The 14,003-nt window shown below is 37.8% G+C and overlaps 1 protein-coding gene across 3 annotated transcripts in view; it reads right to left on the minus strand.

Annotated features, from left to right (window-relative positions):
• The window catches only part of Pds5b (PDS5 cohesin associated factor B), a 128,998-nt gene that overhangs the window by 20,104 nt on the left and 94,891 nt on the right, over window positions 1-14,003 (minus strand). For all 3 annotated transcript variants that reach the window (XM_051205143.1, XM_051205145.1, XM_051205144.1), the window contains exons 20-24: window positions 12,043-12,166; window positions 9,275-9,433; window positions 5,045-5,113; window positions 3,601-3,737; window positions 1,027-1,150 (exon numbers count right to left, since the gene is read on the minus strand). In XM_051205143.1, coding sequence (XP_051061100.1) covers window positions 1,027-1,150; window positions 3,601-3,737; window positions 5,045-5,113; window positions 9,275-9,433; window positions 12,043-12,166 — 613 coding nt within the window. The remainder of the gene's footprint in view (window positions 1-1,026; window positions 1,151-3,600; window positions 3,738-5,044; window positions 5,114-9,274; window positions 9,434-12,042; window positions 12,167-14,003) is intronic.

Below are 14,003 nucleotides of genomic sequence, written 5' to 3' on the forward strand. Positions count from 1 at the left end.
TTGATGAGAACTGTGGTTGGGGAAATTTATCCAACAATAGACAAAGTGCCCTGGATGAGTGCAGTAGTGGGACAGTTGCTGCATACCAGAAGGTAGTTCTGAGAGTCAAGGCTTCTGCAACAAGTGGAAAAATACAAAGGGAGGCAAGCCTATGTCATGTCTTTAGATTTACTGATACATGTGTTTATGTATTCTCACTTTTAAAAGATTTTATTTAAAAAATTTTATTTAGAATACTTCTACCTTGAAACTATCTACCCTATGTCTTAAAAAAATAAAAGCCCAGGAACAAGCTTTATAAAATTTTGGTAACAGTTGTTCCTCCTTATTCACAGATTCTGTCCACACTTAGGGATTTGCCTACTCATTTATTTCTAATTCCAAAATCAACACCTGCAGCAATGATCCAGTCATTAGCAAACAGATGTGCGGAGCATCAAACAGGGAAGGAGCCTGTTGTGCTCATCCCTACAGAGAAGCCCAGCTTTGTCTCCTTGGTCTACCTGGTGACACACTGTATAGTGCTATTCTTGTTGGTGACTGACATTTAAACAGTTCCCAACAAGTGACCAAATACAGCAGCGGACGAAATATAAGACCACACTATGCCTTACAGAGAAAAATGCATGGGCTATAGTAAAGCCTCACCGAGGATTGAGTGGTGATGCTGTTTGTTGACTATGAGCTCAGTGTTAATCAAAGAGCTATGTGCATAAATGAGGTGTCCTAAAGCAGACACCCAGAAAGCAAGGCTGTGCGCTGACCAGTGGATGGAAGTTTGTGCCCCATCTCCTTGAGGAGTTATGGTTCAGCCAGTGCAAGACTCATTCAGTGAGTGTGGGATTTTGCAGACTACAACACCAAAGCAGTTCCATACACTGTGCTAGGAAACCAATGGCCATTTTAGACCTCTGAAGAATTTCTCATGAAAGAAAACAAACATTCAAGGCTCTGATGCTATTGCAGCAATTTCTTCCTATAAGCCCAAGAGCACGTGATAGTATTCCCACTAGCCACTGTCCTTACATTGATGGCTAGTGCACACAGCTGGTACTGCTCCAACGTGATGATCTCATGGTAACAGGGCTCCTGTGCCAGTTTCACAATAGCACTCCCAGCAGCAAGTCTCAGGCGAGACATATCTGGTTTACTAAAAGAGAAGCAAAAACAATGTAAGCAAGACTTCTACATGCCTGGTGTGGGAGAATCATTCTTACCTCATTCACCTAATGTTTAAAATAACCCTCTATAGGAAAGCAGAAAGTCCTATGGTCTGAACATTCTTCACCTCCTCAGATTACATACTCTGAAGTCCTAGGCCAAAGCAGAATTACAAGGGAGTTTTCTAGAAGGTGATGAGGTTGAGTGGGCAAAACCCTCAGGACTTACAAAGAGGAGGAAGGTGGAGCTTGTTTTTACTATCTGGCATATGGGGCCACAGTAGTCAGTCAGTCTACATACGGCACAGAGCTCAAGAGAACCCAACCAATGCCAATGTCTCTTAAATATGTTGCTGACAGTTCCTACTAAAGCCATTCAAGTTTTCTGATCCTACACATCATAACCTAGGCAGGAATAAAAGACATTTATTTATATGTTGGTTCACCTGTTCAATTTTAACTACAGTACTACTGATTTGTGTGTGTGATCTTTACTCACAGGTCAGCATGAATGTCTTTATTTGCTAATTTGTGTATCACAACTACTGTAGTAAACATAAAACAAGAACCATGAAAGCAGGTGTAGTAGCTAAAACACCTCCATAGGCATGCAGAAGAAATAGCTCACAATAAAAGCAATGGATAAATGGTAGATCTGAATTTGAATGTCTGTAGTCTGCCTTCAGTCTGTCAATGTTCTCAACTTCTCTCTCTCTCTCTCTTTTTTTTTGGGGGGGGGGTTTCAAGACAGGGTTTCTCTGTATTGCTTTGGAGGTTGTCCTGGTACTCGTTCTGTAGACCAGGTTGGCCTTGAATTCACAGAGATCTCCTGTCTTTGCCTCCTGAGTGCTGGGATTAAAGCTGTGAGCCACACCTGGCTGTTCTCGACTTCTTAAGTACAGCCAGGAATAATTAATATAAATAAGTATGTATAAAAACAATGTAATTAACAAATTGGGACTAAACATATTAATGCCAAGGATTTTCTCTGCCAGGCTGAGCTTAGCAATACAAATTTATCTCAAATGCAGTATGAATTTTAAATCAAAAGCATCCTTATTAAAAGTAATGAACATGCCTAAATTATTGGAGGAAAGCAACAAATTAGGTTAAAAATGGTAAGCTCATGATCTGTGTCTATAGCACTAAGTTCTACTTTTATTACTTCATTTCAGAAATATGTAGTGTTAAATTCCAGGCACAGGGGACACTATGAATGAAACATATAAGGAGAACAGATTGCGGTGGTGGTGAGGGGGGCTCAGTGTTAATACTATTTGCCTAGCATGGAAGTCCTAGGTTTGATGCCCAGCACTATCAGAGTGGAGAAGGTTGGGGCGGGGGGGCGGGGGGGGAAGGTGCTGGAAGAAGAGAATGGAGAAGAAAAGGTGTCTGGTTTTCTCATTAAAGAACCTAGATGTATTAATGAGGGAAATGATTCTATTTTTTTGATTGCTAAGAAACATCGCTGAACAGCATTTGAGATCAATTCTACATTATCAGCTAATGCTATAAAAAAAAAAATCATCCATGTTCCTATATGCTATACAATGCTGTGAATACTTCAAATAGCCTAACATACATTACTGTACCACAGTGGTACACTAAGACAAGTTGGTGTCAGGGGCACTGACAACCTGAAGTAACTTAGTAACGTTCAGCTAACTAGAAAGTGCTAAGAGTCAGGGTTTGAATCTGCCTGGAGTATACAATTTCAGGACCTGAATCTGAGTTTCGTCACAGTACAATCAGTTAACCCTGGGTATCCTAAGACAAAAGAAAAAAAAAAAACAATGCTTCAACCCCTCATAGGAAAATGACATCATTTTTGTATGGATTATGCGCAACCTTCATTCAGCTCTAGATTACAACGCACACGGTGGCTATGCTGCATGGTGCAGGAAACTGTAAAGGGACGTCTATGCATTCTCAGTACAGAAAAGAGAACTGCTGTCTGGTTATTTTAGATCCATAAGTAGTTGAATCCACAGATGTGGACTTATGAACATGGAGTACTAAATTATGTTTCATCATATAAACAAAAACAGCCTGTATATTTTAAATGACATGCATGGAATACATTTAAAATTTTTTGTTTACTGTATTCTAGAAACAGATTCAATAACTTGTTTTTTCCCTTGAAACACTAGCAAATTTGTCAAACAGTATAGATCTCTATACTAGCAGTTATACATAGACTGTGATAAAGAGCAAGGATCTATCCTTTAAAATATTTGCAGTGTCTAGATGGTAGAACCCTGTCAGACACATAACTATTATACTGCAATAACCATCATGTAAATGCATATTTTAAAAAAACACATGAATACCTACAAATTAAATCTAATTATCTTTTTAAGAAGAAATTCTAACATATAACAGTAATACCAGGAGTTGAAATACTATACAGCCCAAATATCTAAAAACAATAACTACATACCTAATTTTTCCCTGTTCTGTCAAATCTCCATCACTATGCAATATGGTTGTTAGTAATCTGAGGGTAGAAGTTCCTGATTTACTGTGATTATTTTTCATTCCAAGTAGCCATCGAACCATCATTTTAATAGCCTGAATCTATTTAAAAGACAAATTGACCAATAAAGCATTGTTATGTTTAAAGAATTTCCACATCAACTTTAAAAAGTAGAAAAAGGAGGATGCATCTTAAGAAAACACAAAATTCTATATATACAGGAAGATAACATGGTGTTTTAAGTTAGAGCTGTTTCAATCTCCAGGAAAGTGGCAAAAAAACAAAACAAAACAAAACAAAAAACAAAAGCCATTTCACTAAAGATGAGTTCGTTTGTTGCTGTTAACGTTAATGTTTCCCAAGTGTGCACTTCATCCTGTATGACCTAGAGTTAGAATTATGCTAACTTCCCCAAGCAGAAAGTTTCCCACTGTCTACCTAAGAATGGACCCCACTTTCTACATCTTATGATGATGAAGCATGGGAGTACTCCTGCACTTACTGTAGTCTTTGACATACTTATTTATGTTTTTGTTTTGTTTGACTTATCTCAGCTTTCTAAAAGACAAAGGCAACAATAACTGAGCTTGAATAGTGCTAACACACAGTAGTCCCAAAAATGCCTTCCCTGGTCACTTGGTGAGTGCATACTTAGCCTAAATGTCCCATCTTCTCATCCAGTGCTGCCTTGGTGACATAAGACTAGTGCTGAGACCCAAATGCAACTGGTATCACACAGTGAAAACAACAGATGTAAAGGAAGGGCTGCTCAACAGGTGTGCAAACACATCAGAATCTGAGGCTGCAGGAGGATATGGAGCATAACCAAATACATACAAAGAGAAAGAAGGCAGGACAACGTGGGAGCGAGCTCAGAAGGGTGCTAAGAAATTCTAGGAAAAGTCAACATTCAGTATATTTGCTCCTAACTTTTAAACCTGGACAAATACACTGAATGAAGATGACACATATCACATGACTCCAACAAACTGACGCTCTGTATTTTAGTGACAAGCAATTACTTCTGTATAAACCCAAATTCAAGAATTATTAAATGTGTTTTAAATAAAAACTTTTATTAAATCCCAAGGAAAAGACAATTTTAAAACCTGGACTGGCATTGTTACTAAACAGAAGTACATTCAGGAAAAGACACTGTCACTCCATTAAAAGGCCAATTTCTAGGAAGTGGAAATAGGGAAGCAGCTTTCAAATCTTTTCCCCTCAACTAGGTTACATGCTATTGCTCTCAAGGTCACAGACTGCACATCATCTTCCTACAATTTCACAATACATGAAACACTGTAACACAAAAAAGATACAAATTGTTGACATTTAATATCCACCCACATCTATTACTTGATACAGAGAGTATACTAAGAAAAAGAAATCCATGTATGGTACTCACTTTGACCATTGTTTCAGGAGAGACTTCTTCATCTGGAACCCAAAGCTTAGTTGTCTTTTTTGCTGGAAGCTAGACAAAAGGTAGAAACATTAAACTATAAGCATGAATCTTATGTTCAGTTAATATTTACTAAATAAGAGTCCCCTGCAGGGTAAACTGCAGCACTCCCTAGATTCTGTTCCCCAAAACCCATCCCAGGCCTCACCCTTGCCCTCCCACCTCATCATCCCTGCCTCTAACCCCAGCAGACTTCCACTGCCAGATACAAGCAACACCAGTCAGAAAAACAGATGCAGGCCGCACCAGTCGGAGAACAGAGATGCCCTGCTACAACAAAGGCCAAGCTAACCACCAGAAGGCCGTTCCCAAGTTGGATAGTGACTCCCCACTAGAAGGAAGGTCACACCAGCTGCTAGAAAGAGGCCACAAAGACTAGAACCAAAAAGAAAACAAACAAAACAAACAAACAAACAAAACCCAAGGAACAAAACACCCACCCAATAAAGAAAAACCTCAAACTCAGAAACCAACACCACGACCTATAATCATTGCAAATCCAGATGCCGCCGAAGTGTCAATATAGCCAGAGCAATACGTCTCCATCAGAGTCCAGCTATCCTATGACACCAAGAACTGAAAATTCTAACAAATACAGCCAAAGCACAAGAAATGACCATAAATCCAACTTTATTAAGATGGCAGAGGTCCTTAAAGAGAAAATGAAAAACCCTTTTAAAGAAATTGGAGGAAATCAATATATCCCTTAAAGAATGCCAAGAAGCAAGAAAAACAAGAAAAGGAAACTACTAAAGACCTGAAAATTGAAAAAGAAGCAATATAAAGAAAACACAAACTGAGGGAATTCTGGAAATGGAAAGTCTGGGTAAGTGAACAGGACCTACAGACACAAGCATCACCAACGAAATACAAGAGATGGAAGAAAGAATCTCAGGCGTTGAAGATACAATAGAAGAAATGAACTCACTGTTCAAAGAGATGTTAAATCTAAAAAACTAACACAAAACATCCAGGCAAACTGGAACACTATGAAAAGACCAAAACTAATAATAACAGAAATAGAACAAGGAGAAGAATTCAAGCTCAAAATCCAGAAAATAAGGCAGGCATTTTGGCATATACCTTTAATCCAGCACTTGGGAGTCAGAGGCAGGCAGATCTCTGTGAGTTAGAGGCCCGACTTGTCTACAAAGAGAGTTCCAGGACAGCCAGAGCTGTTACACAGAGAAACCATGTCTGGAAAAAAACAAAAACAGACATACAAAAACCAAACAACCAAACAAAAAACAGAAAATATATTTAATAAACTCACAGAAGAAAATTTTCTTGACCTAAAGAAGGACATGCCTATAAAGGCACAAGAAGCTTACAGAACTCCAAACTGATTGGACCAGATAAAAGCCCCTATGCCAAATAATAATCAAAACACTAAACATACAAAATAAAGAAAGAATATTAGAAGCTGCAAAGGAGAAAGGCCAAGTAACATATATGGCACCTATCAGAATTACACCCAAATTCTCAATGTAGACTCTAAAATCCATAAGGGCATGGACAGATGTCTTGAAGATTCTAAGAGACCAAAGATGCCAGCCCAGACTAATATACCCAGAAAAACTCCATAGATGGAGAAAGCAAGGTATTTCATGACAAAGTCAAATTTAAACAGTATCTATCCACAATTCCAGCTCTACAGAAGGTACTAGAAGGAAAATACTAACCCAAGGAAGTTAACTATACCTACAAACCCACAAGCAATATATAATCTCACACCAGTAAAATCCAAAGGGAAACACACACACACACACACACACACACACCACACACACACGTTTTTCAAAATCAATGGACTCAATTCGAGAATAAAAAGGCACAGGTAATAGAATGGATACAAAAATCAGGACCCATCCCCTCCCCTCGCTGAATACAAGAAACACACCTCAACATCAAAGATAGACATAACCTCACAGTAAAGGGATGGAAAAAGATTTTCCAATTGAATAGATAGCTGGTCTAGCTATCCTAATATCTAACAAAATAGACATCTAACCAAAAATTAGTCAAAAGAGATGAAGGACATTTCATACTCATTAAAGAAAAGAAAAAAATGACATCTCAATTTTGGACATTTATGCCCCAAATGCAAGGGCACGCACTTTTGTAAAACAAGCATTACTGAAGCTTAAATAACACATCAGATCTCACACATTAGCGGGACAGAGCAGGTTTCTTACACAGGATGTGAAAATAACAAGAAAAAATGTTAAAGTTAAAACTTTTATTCAAAGGACAACACAAAGAGAGTGAAAATGATACATTGTAAATAGGACCTTGTGGCTACTATGCAACATGTACTCAATAAAGGAAAGATTACTTAACATGCAAAGGGCATTGTAAGTAATTGCAGAAAGAAGGCAGTATGAATGATAACTGGTCAAATGAACTTGAGCATTAGTTAAAAAAAAAAAAAGAAAAAGAAAAAAGAAAATTAAAAGTATAATTTTGGTTGGGGGGGGGGGAGAAAATACCTTTAATCCCAGCACTCAGAGGGAGGCAGAGGCTGGAGGATCTCTGTAAGTTGGAGGCCAGCCTGATCTACAAAGTGAGTTCAGGACAACCAGAGCTGTTACACAGAGAAATCCTGTCTGGAAAATCCAAAAGAGACAGAAGGAGGGAGGGAGAGGGGAGGGAGGGAGGGTCTAACTTTGTATCTATTAGGTGGGCAGAGATTAAGTCATCTGATAATAAATGCTGGTAGGAAACGTCAGCAGTAACTGAGAAGTGATACAGCAGTGAAGTGAGCCCAGACTTGAGAACATCTGCGCAGAACATATGACAGAATGCTGACAAGAATCAAGAACAAACAAAACTAAAGGAGCATCCTAGTCAGACATGCATGAGATGAGTATGAGGTGATAAGTATGAAATAAACAGGAAGGAAACAGAAAACAAGGATTACGGAGTGAGTAATAAAGCAAAGAGTGAACAATATTATTCAACATAAATTGGATAAATGTAACATTCTTTCATTTGCCCATATCCTATATGACATAAAACAGGATAAATTGTTAGATTAATGGTGGCATGAAAGAATTTAATCTATTCTGACAAGACAGATTAGATTATTCTAAAAACTTTCCTACTAAAACAATTAGAAAGGATAGAACAAATGGTTTTGTAAAGTCAGTATGTAAGCAGCAAAAAAGTACCAAAGTAATAACAATTAGCAGAACAGATGATCTGAAGAAGGGATACATCAACAGAGTTGAGCCTGGCACAACAATTACTTTTCTGACTAAGGTGATTTCTTGTTCTAAAAGTGGAAAATGAGGAGTCTGAGAGGTCCACCAACCCTGTCATCACGTCACAGGACTTAAGGATAAAATTAGGAATCACGGGCCCAGTAAGTAGCAGAGGCCTTAATGAGTACCTGAGAATTTTAGAGAGTTCCCAAACAAATATACCCTAGACACAAAGAAAAGACAGCAACTGACCAATAACTGAAGCCATAGATAAGGGAAACTCAATGGAACTAACACAGGAGCTCCTGAGTTAGATTCCTAGCACCAGAAAAACAAACTATTGAAAAAGCCTGAAGCCCAGTTTCCAACAGGACCAAAATGATCTGACAAGGAGCTAGAGTAAATCTTCACTGCTGAACATAAATTTGAGAACCTCAAATTATCTCTACTTTCATATTAAAAAGTCAACCAGGCCAGGATATGGCTCAGTGGCAAAGTGCCCCCACAAGATTCTAAGTTCTTCATCCCCACACACAAAAAAACTGCCAGGTATGGTAGTCTACAACTTTAATTCTAGCACCCAAGGGGCACAAACAAGCTGATCACTGTGAATTCAAGGCCAGTCTCATCCACATCTCCAGTTACAAGCCAGCCAGGGCCACAGAGTAAGATCCTATCTGTCTCCTCCCCAAAAGTCCACCACTTAATCAAAACTCCATGTCCTTGTATAATTTAGTTTCATGTAAAACCAAAACAGCCACAATTGGGTGTTATCTTACAACTCCCCAGGGGGGTCTATTGCAGATCAAATGCCCGGTTCAAACAAAGATGTACCAGTGTTACTTTATTTCTGATGAAAACCTTAAATGAAAGCAACCAAGTGGAAGTGTTGTTATGTATCCCACCTCTCTTTAATATAAAACCACATGCAGAACACTATGAAGGTAACAAATCTAAAGACATAACTTACCCGGTCATTCATGAGAAGGTCCTTCACAATAAAAGTTGCTACCAAAGACTTCAGAGGAGCAGCAAACTGATCAGGTGCGAGAAGAGCAATATGACCAATAGTGACTAGTGGGGTTATAAGATGTTCCAGGTTGCTTGGATCTAGGCTCTTATGAAGAGGCTGAAAATGAAGGCAAGAAAATATATTCAGTTCTCTATAGATACAAATAAAACTGCTCCTGTATTTCACCTTTTAATTATGAACACTACAGAATTTCAGATCTGGTATAAGCAGCAACTCAAGCTTAAGTGTAGACCTCTATAGTTACCGTCATTTAGAAGACATTAAATTTAGACATTTCCAGTTCTGCATAACTCATATTTTAGAAATAGGTAAGAAAGCATTTTAGCATCAATCTTATTATGTAGCATATATCTTACAACCATGTATATGAATGTCAAAGACTGCTAGGGCTAATTAATATTCACTCTGCTCCTCCTTCTGAAGAATAAAGAAGAATCCGCCTTGCATCTTCTCTTGCAGTCAGAGGAGGGCATCTGAGCTCTGGTCAAGGAAATGGGAGTGAAAATGAGGTAGGCCACACTTGCCCACACCGAGGCAGAAGCACTGTGTCTTCCCCACAAGTCTACATTCTACGTGACTTAGGTCCAGTAGGCAAGACTCCAGTAGGACCACAATGAACCACTAGTCAGAAAGAACATGTGTCCCTAAGCCTTTTCAACACCGAAATAAAAGTTTCAGTAGCAAAACCAATTTTTCCTATGTATAGTTAACTGAATTTTGGGTGTCCTGAAGAATGATAGCATCAAATACTAAATTCTATAACAAAACTATTGTTCATGTGATTTAAAACCAAACCATTAGTGCCTTATTACAACAGAAGAATGTCATACTCAGAATGATTACTGAAGAGTGTCGCTAAACTTTAAAAATGGGAAAATCAGAAGAGTGACTAAATTACACCATCATTAAGCGTTAAGGGGGAGAACACACAAAATGTGTGTGTGTCTATTATATCCTTACTTGAGTATGAATAAAGTGCCTCTGGAAAAGCACATTATTGACAACTTGTGAAAAGTAAATACCTGGCTAGAATGGGCAGAGGGTACTTAGCAGAAACACCAATGCTTCACTTTAATGAAAATATTGAGGGCTTAGAAACTGGCTCAGTGGGCAAAATGCTTAATGCACAAGCATCACCAACTGACAACAGACCCTCAACACTACATAAGTGAAAAGGCTGAGTGCATCAGTGACTGACTCCAACACTGTGGGAACAGACAGGAGCAGCCCTGAAGCTATCCGGAGAGCTTGTCTAGATGAATGAATGAGCTCCAGATTCAGTAAGAGACACTGTTTCAAAAGTCACGTTGTAAGGCAATTGAGGACGACAAGCAGTGCTGACCTCTGGTCTCTATAAGCACGGCACACACTTATGCACACATGTAAACACACAGGAACACACACACAAAAGTAAATGTGGTTCTATCTTCTAACACTGAAAATCAACTATTGCAAACTTGACAACCAATATAACTAAGATCTTCCAATACACAAGGGCAATATGAGGTTTAAGCAACCAACAAGAACATTTGATGACTTGACCTTTTGCTATTCCTTCCTGGTCATTTCCCTCAATACTTCTACTGTGTCCATACCTAAATATCACTCTGCTGGTCACACTATAAACAAAAACATGGTTGCATAAATTTTTTCAATTCTTTTATTACTACTAGTTGATAATCTCCACAATGTATTAATGAAATTATTTTTGAAGAGAAAAATTAAAGGCCAGATCATGGAAAAAGGCTAGTGACCATGAAAAAGTATTTTCTCAGAAAACCAGCAAACCTTCTACATTGTAAGAGCGACACAGCAAAAATCTTTACAAAGCCAGGTCATATCACTATTGTTCTCAGAGTGACCACCATTAATGGAAAAAAAGGTTAATCAATAAAAACAAATTTTTCTATAAACCAACATTAATTAATGAAGTCATCTTTATAAATAAAAACAAGACATCCCCAAATGCATATAAATTAAGATAAGTTACTTGCTATATAAATCAAAGTGCTATTTGGAAAATGCAGAATTCAGGTATTTTAACATGATACATGAAAATATGATAAAATAACCATACAAGTTTGTACCTCAGAGATAAAGTGTCAAAATAAAGTTTACTATGGTCTCCAAATTGCTTTGACTTCCATTTAAAGCTCCAGAAATAAAATTTTAAATCATTTTTATAGACTTTTCTGCTAGTTTCTGTTTTAATAATAATGCTAGAGACTATTCTCATGGCTGGCTGTAATAAAACACCTCCTCAAGGTGAAAGTTAATTAACATGTACAGAAAATAGTATGAAACATTAAAAATACACTTCATGTAGCACAGTTAGCTTAGTCATTAAATCTAAACTTGTTTGTATTACCCATTAGAACAAATTTACATTCAAAATTCAAACTTAAACTTGCAAATTGACTGAGTAAGTTCATTACTGTCACATACTATCACTGACTGTGATTATATAATACCCAATGAAAACCCTCCAAAAACCAATACATATAGCAGTATCAAAAAGTATAATGCAGTATTTGACTTTTGAATCTGCAGTAGCCTTAAACCCATGAAAAAAGTTTTCCTATTTTAACTACTGCCAATGTTGATTTTACTAATTCAAATCCTGATAGCACACAGTAAATTTCCCATTGAGAATATTCTGCAAAATCACTATATATTTCTTAATGAATTAAAAAATTTTTCATTACCTCAAATATCTGTGCAAACTGGGTCTCTTTACTAGAAAATATGGCATGAATGCAATGGATGGCATATTTGGCCTGACGAGGTGGTCCTTTTTTGGATTTGTGATGCAATACAGGAAGTAAGGCTCTAAAACAACAGGAAATAAAAACAATACATTAAAAAGGTAATTTTATGTTTATACCCACAGATTAATACCATCTCAACCAAGGTCAGAGAAGCTTCTATGTGAGGAGGGAACAGTTAACACAGAAATTCATAATTTGTCAAGTCATTGTTGAGTGTTCAGTCTTGAAGGGGACATCTAGATCACCTTCTCCAAAACTCAGTGAACAGAAGGAAGCAAAAGGGATAGGAGAAGTCTGTCAAATACTGTCTTCAAGACATGACATGACTGTTGCATCCATGAAGCCACATCAGGGGTGGGTACCTGCATGAGACGAGCCCATCAGCCAGACAGTAGAGGTGCATGCCTTTAATCCCAGCACTCAAGAGACAGAGGCAAGCTGTCTTGGAACTCACTCTGTAGACCAGACTGGCCTCGAACTAACAGAGATCCACCTGCCTCTGCCTCCTGAGTGCTGGGATTAAAGGTGTGTGTGCCACTGCCCTGCCCCTCTGTATTTATTTTACTATACTTTAATTTATATCTTACTTCATATTTTAAAAAGCTGTTTTTGACTTTGTATTTCCCCCTTTTTACATTTACCCACATATCACCCATTGTTGGTAATGTCTTCTCCTTTTTTTAACCTGTATCCCCCCCCCCACTACACACACTGTATTTTTAGTACTATTTGGATTTATCTTATTACTCTTAAAAATAAAATTTTAGATTGCTTTTACTTTCTACTACCTTTCTTCTGTTTATCATGTATCACAGTTTTGACTATTGAACAATCTTCTTTCCTTTTCTTCTGTTTATTAATCTCTTGTTCCTTCCTCTTTACCTTCATAACATTACTTTTCTTCCTTTTTTAATTGAAAATTTTTATACAATATATTTTGATATCGTTCCCAGATAATTTTATGTTTTTCTCTTTCTCTTTAAACAACAAGCAATATACACATAAATGGAAACCAAAATACATAAGCAAAAGATCAATAAGACAAAAATGCCCAAATGAAGCAAAACAAGAAATAAAGTCCTTAAAAATACCAATGAATCCATTTTGTCTTGGTCAACTTCTCTGAGGCATGGGGCTTATAGTAATGTGCTGTTAATATTCCCAGTGAGACTACACTGGAGGAAAATAATTCTTCCTTTGCCACCAGGTATCAACTGGAGATAGCTTCTTATTAGTGGGGGCCCATGTCCACTTCCCCATCTCTGTGTTGGGACTCCATCCGGCTTGAACCTGTAGAGGCAGGGTCGCCCTAGGTTGCCCTTAGCCTTGGCTGTCCTGGAAATTGCTAGGGTAGATCAGGCTAACCTTAAACTCACAGAGATCTGCCTGTTTCTACCTCCCATGTGCCACCATGACTGGCTTCTTTTTTTTAGTTAATTCTACTTCTGCTCTACTTGCCCTGCCTCCCCCATGGCCCCACCCCGCCTTTTCCTGGCTCCTTTCTTAACCCATTCAATTGCTAATCTACATTTGGTTAAATGATTTAACCCGTTGCACATTTTATGCCTTTTGTGTCATTTTCAGTTTTACATCACTGATGTATTAGTGGCATTTAGTTATTTTAAATCTTTTTTTATCTTTAGTTTGGTGTAGTTGTATAATAGCAGTTTGCTCTGTCCTCTCTGGGTAGTGTTAGGGAGTAAGGCTACTCACTAAGTAGATCCCCAGGTTACAAGACAGCCAAAACAACAGATATGACAATCATAACTCAGAAACACAGGAAACACAAAGAAAGCCAATCAGAGTCCTCAAAAAGATCAAGGATACTAAGATGGGTAAATACTGGATGAAGAATTCAAAAGTTTATTTGTATTAATGACTTCAAAGAGGATATAAGC

The sequence above is a fragment of the Phodopus roborovskii genome, unplaced genomic scaffold, assembly GCF_943737965.1.
Source record: "Phodopus roborovskii unplaced genomic scaffold, PHOROB, whole genome shotgun sequence".
Taxonomy (NCBI): Eukaryota; Metazoa; Chordata; class Mammalia; order Rodentia; family Cricetidae; genus Phodopus; species Phodopus roborovskii.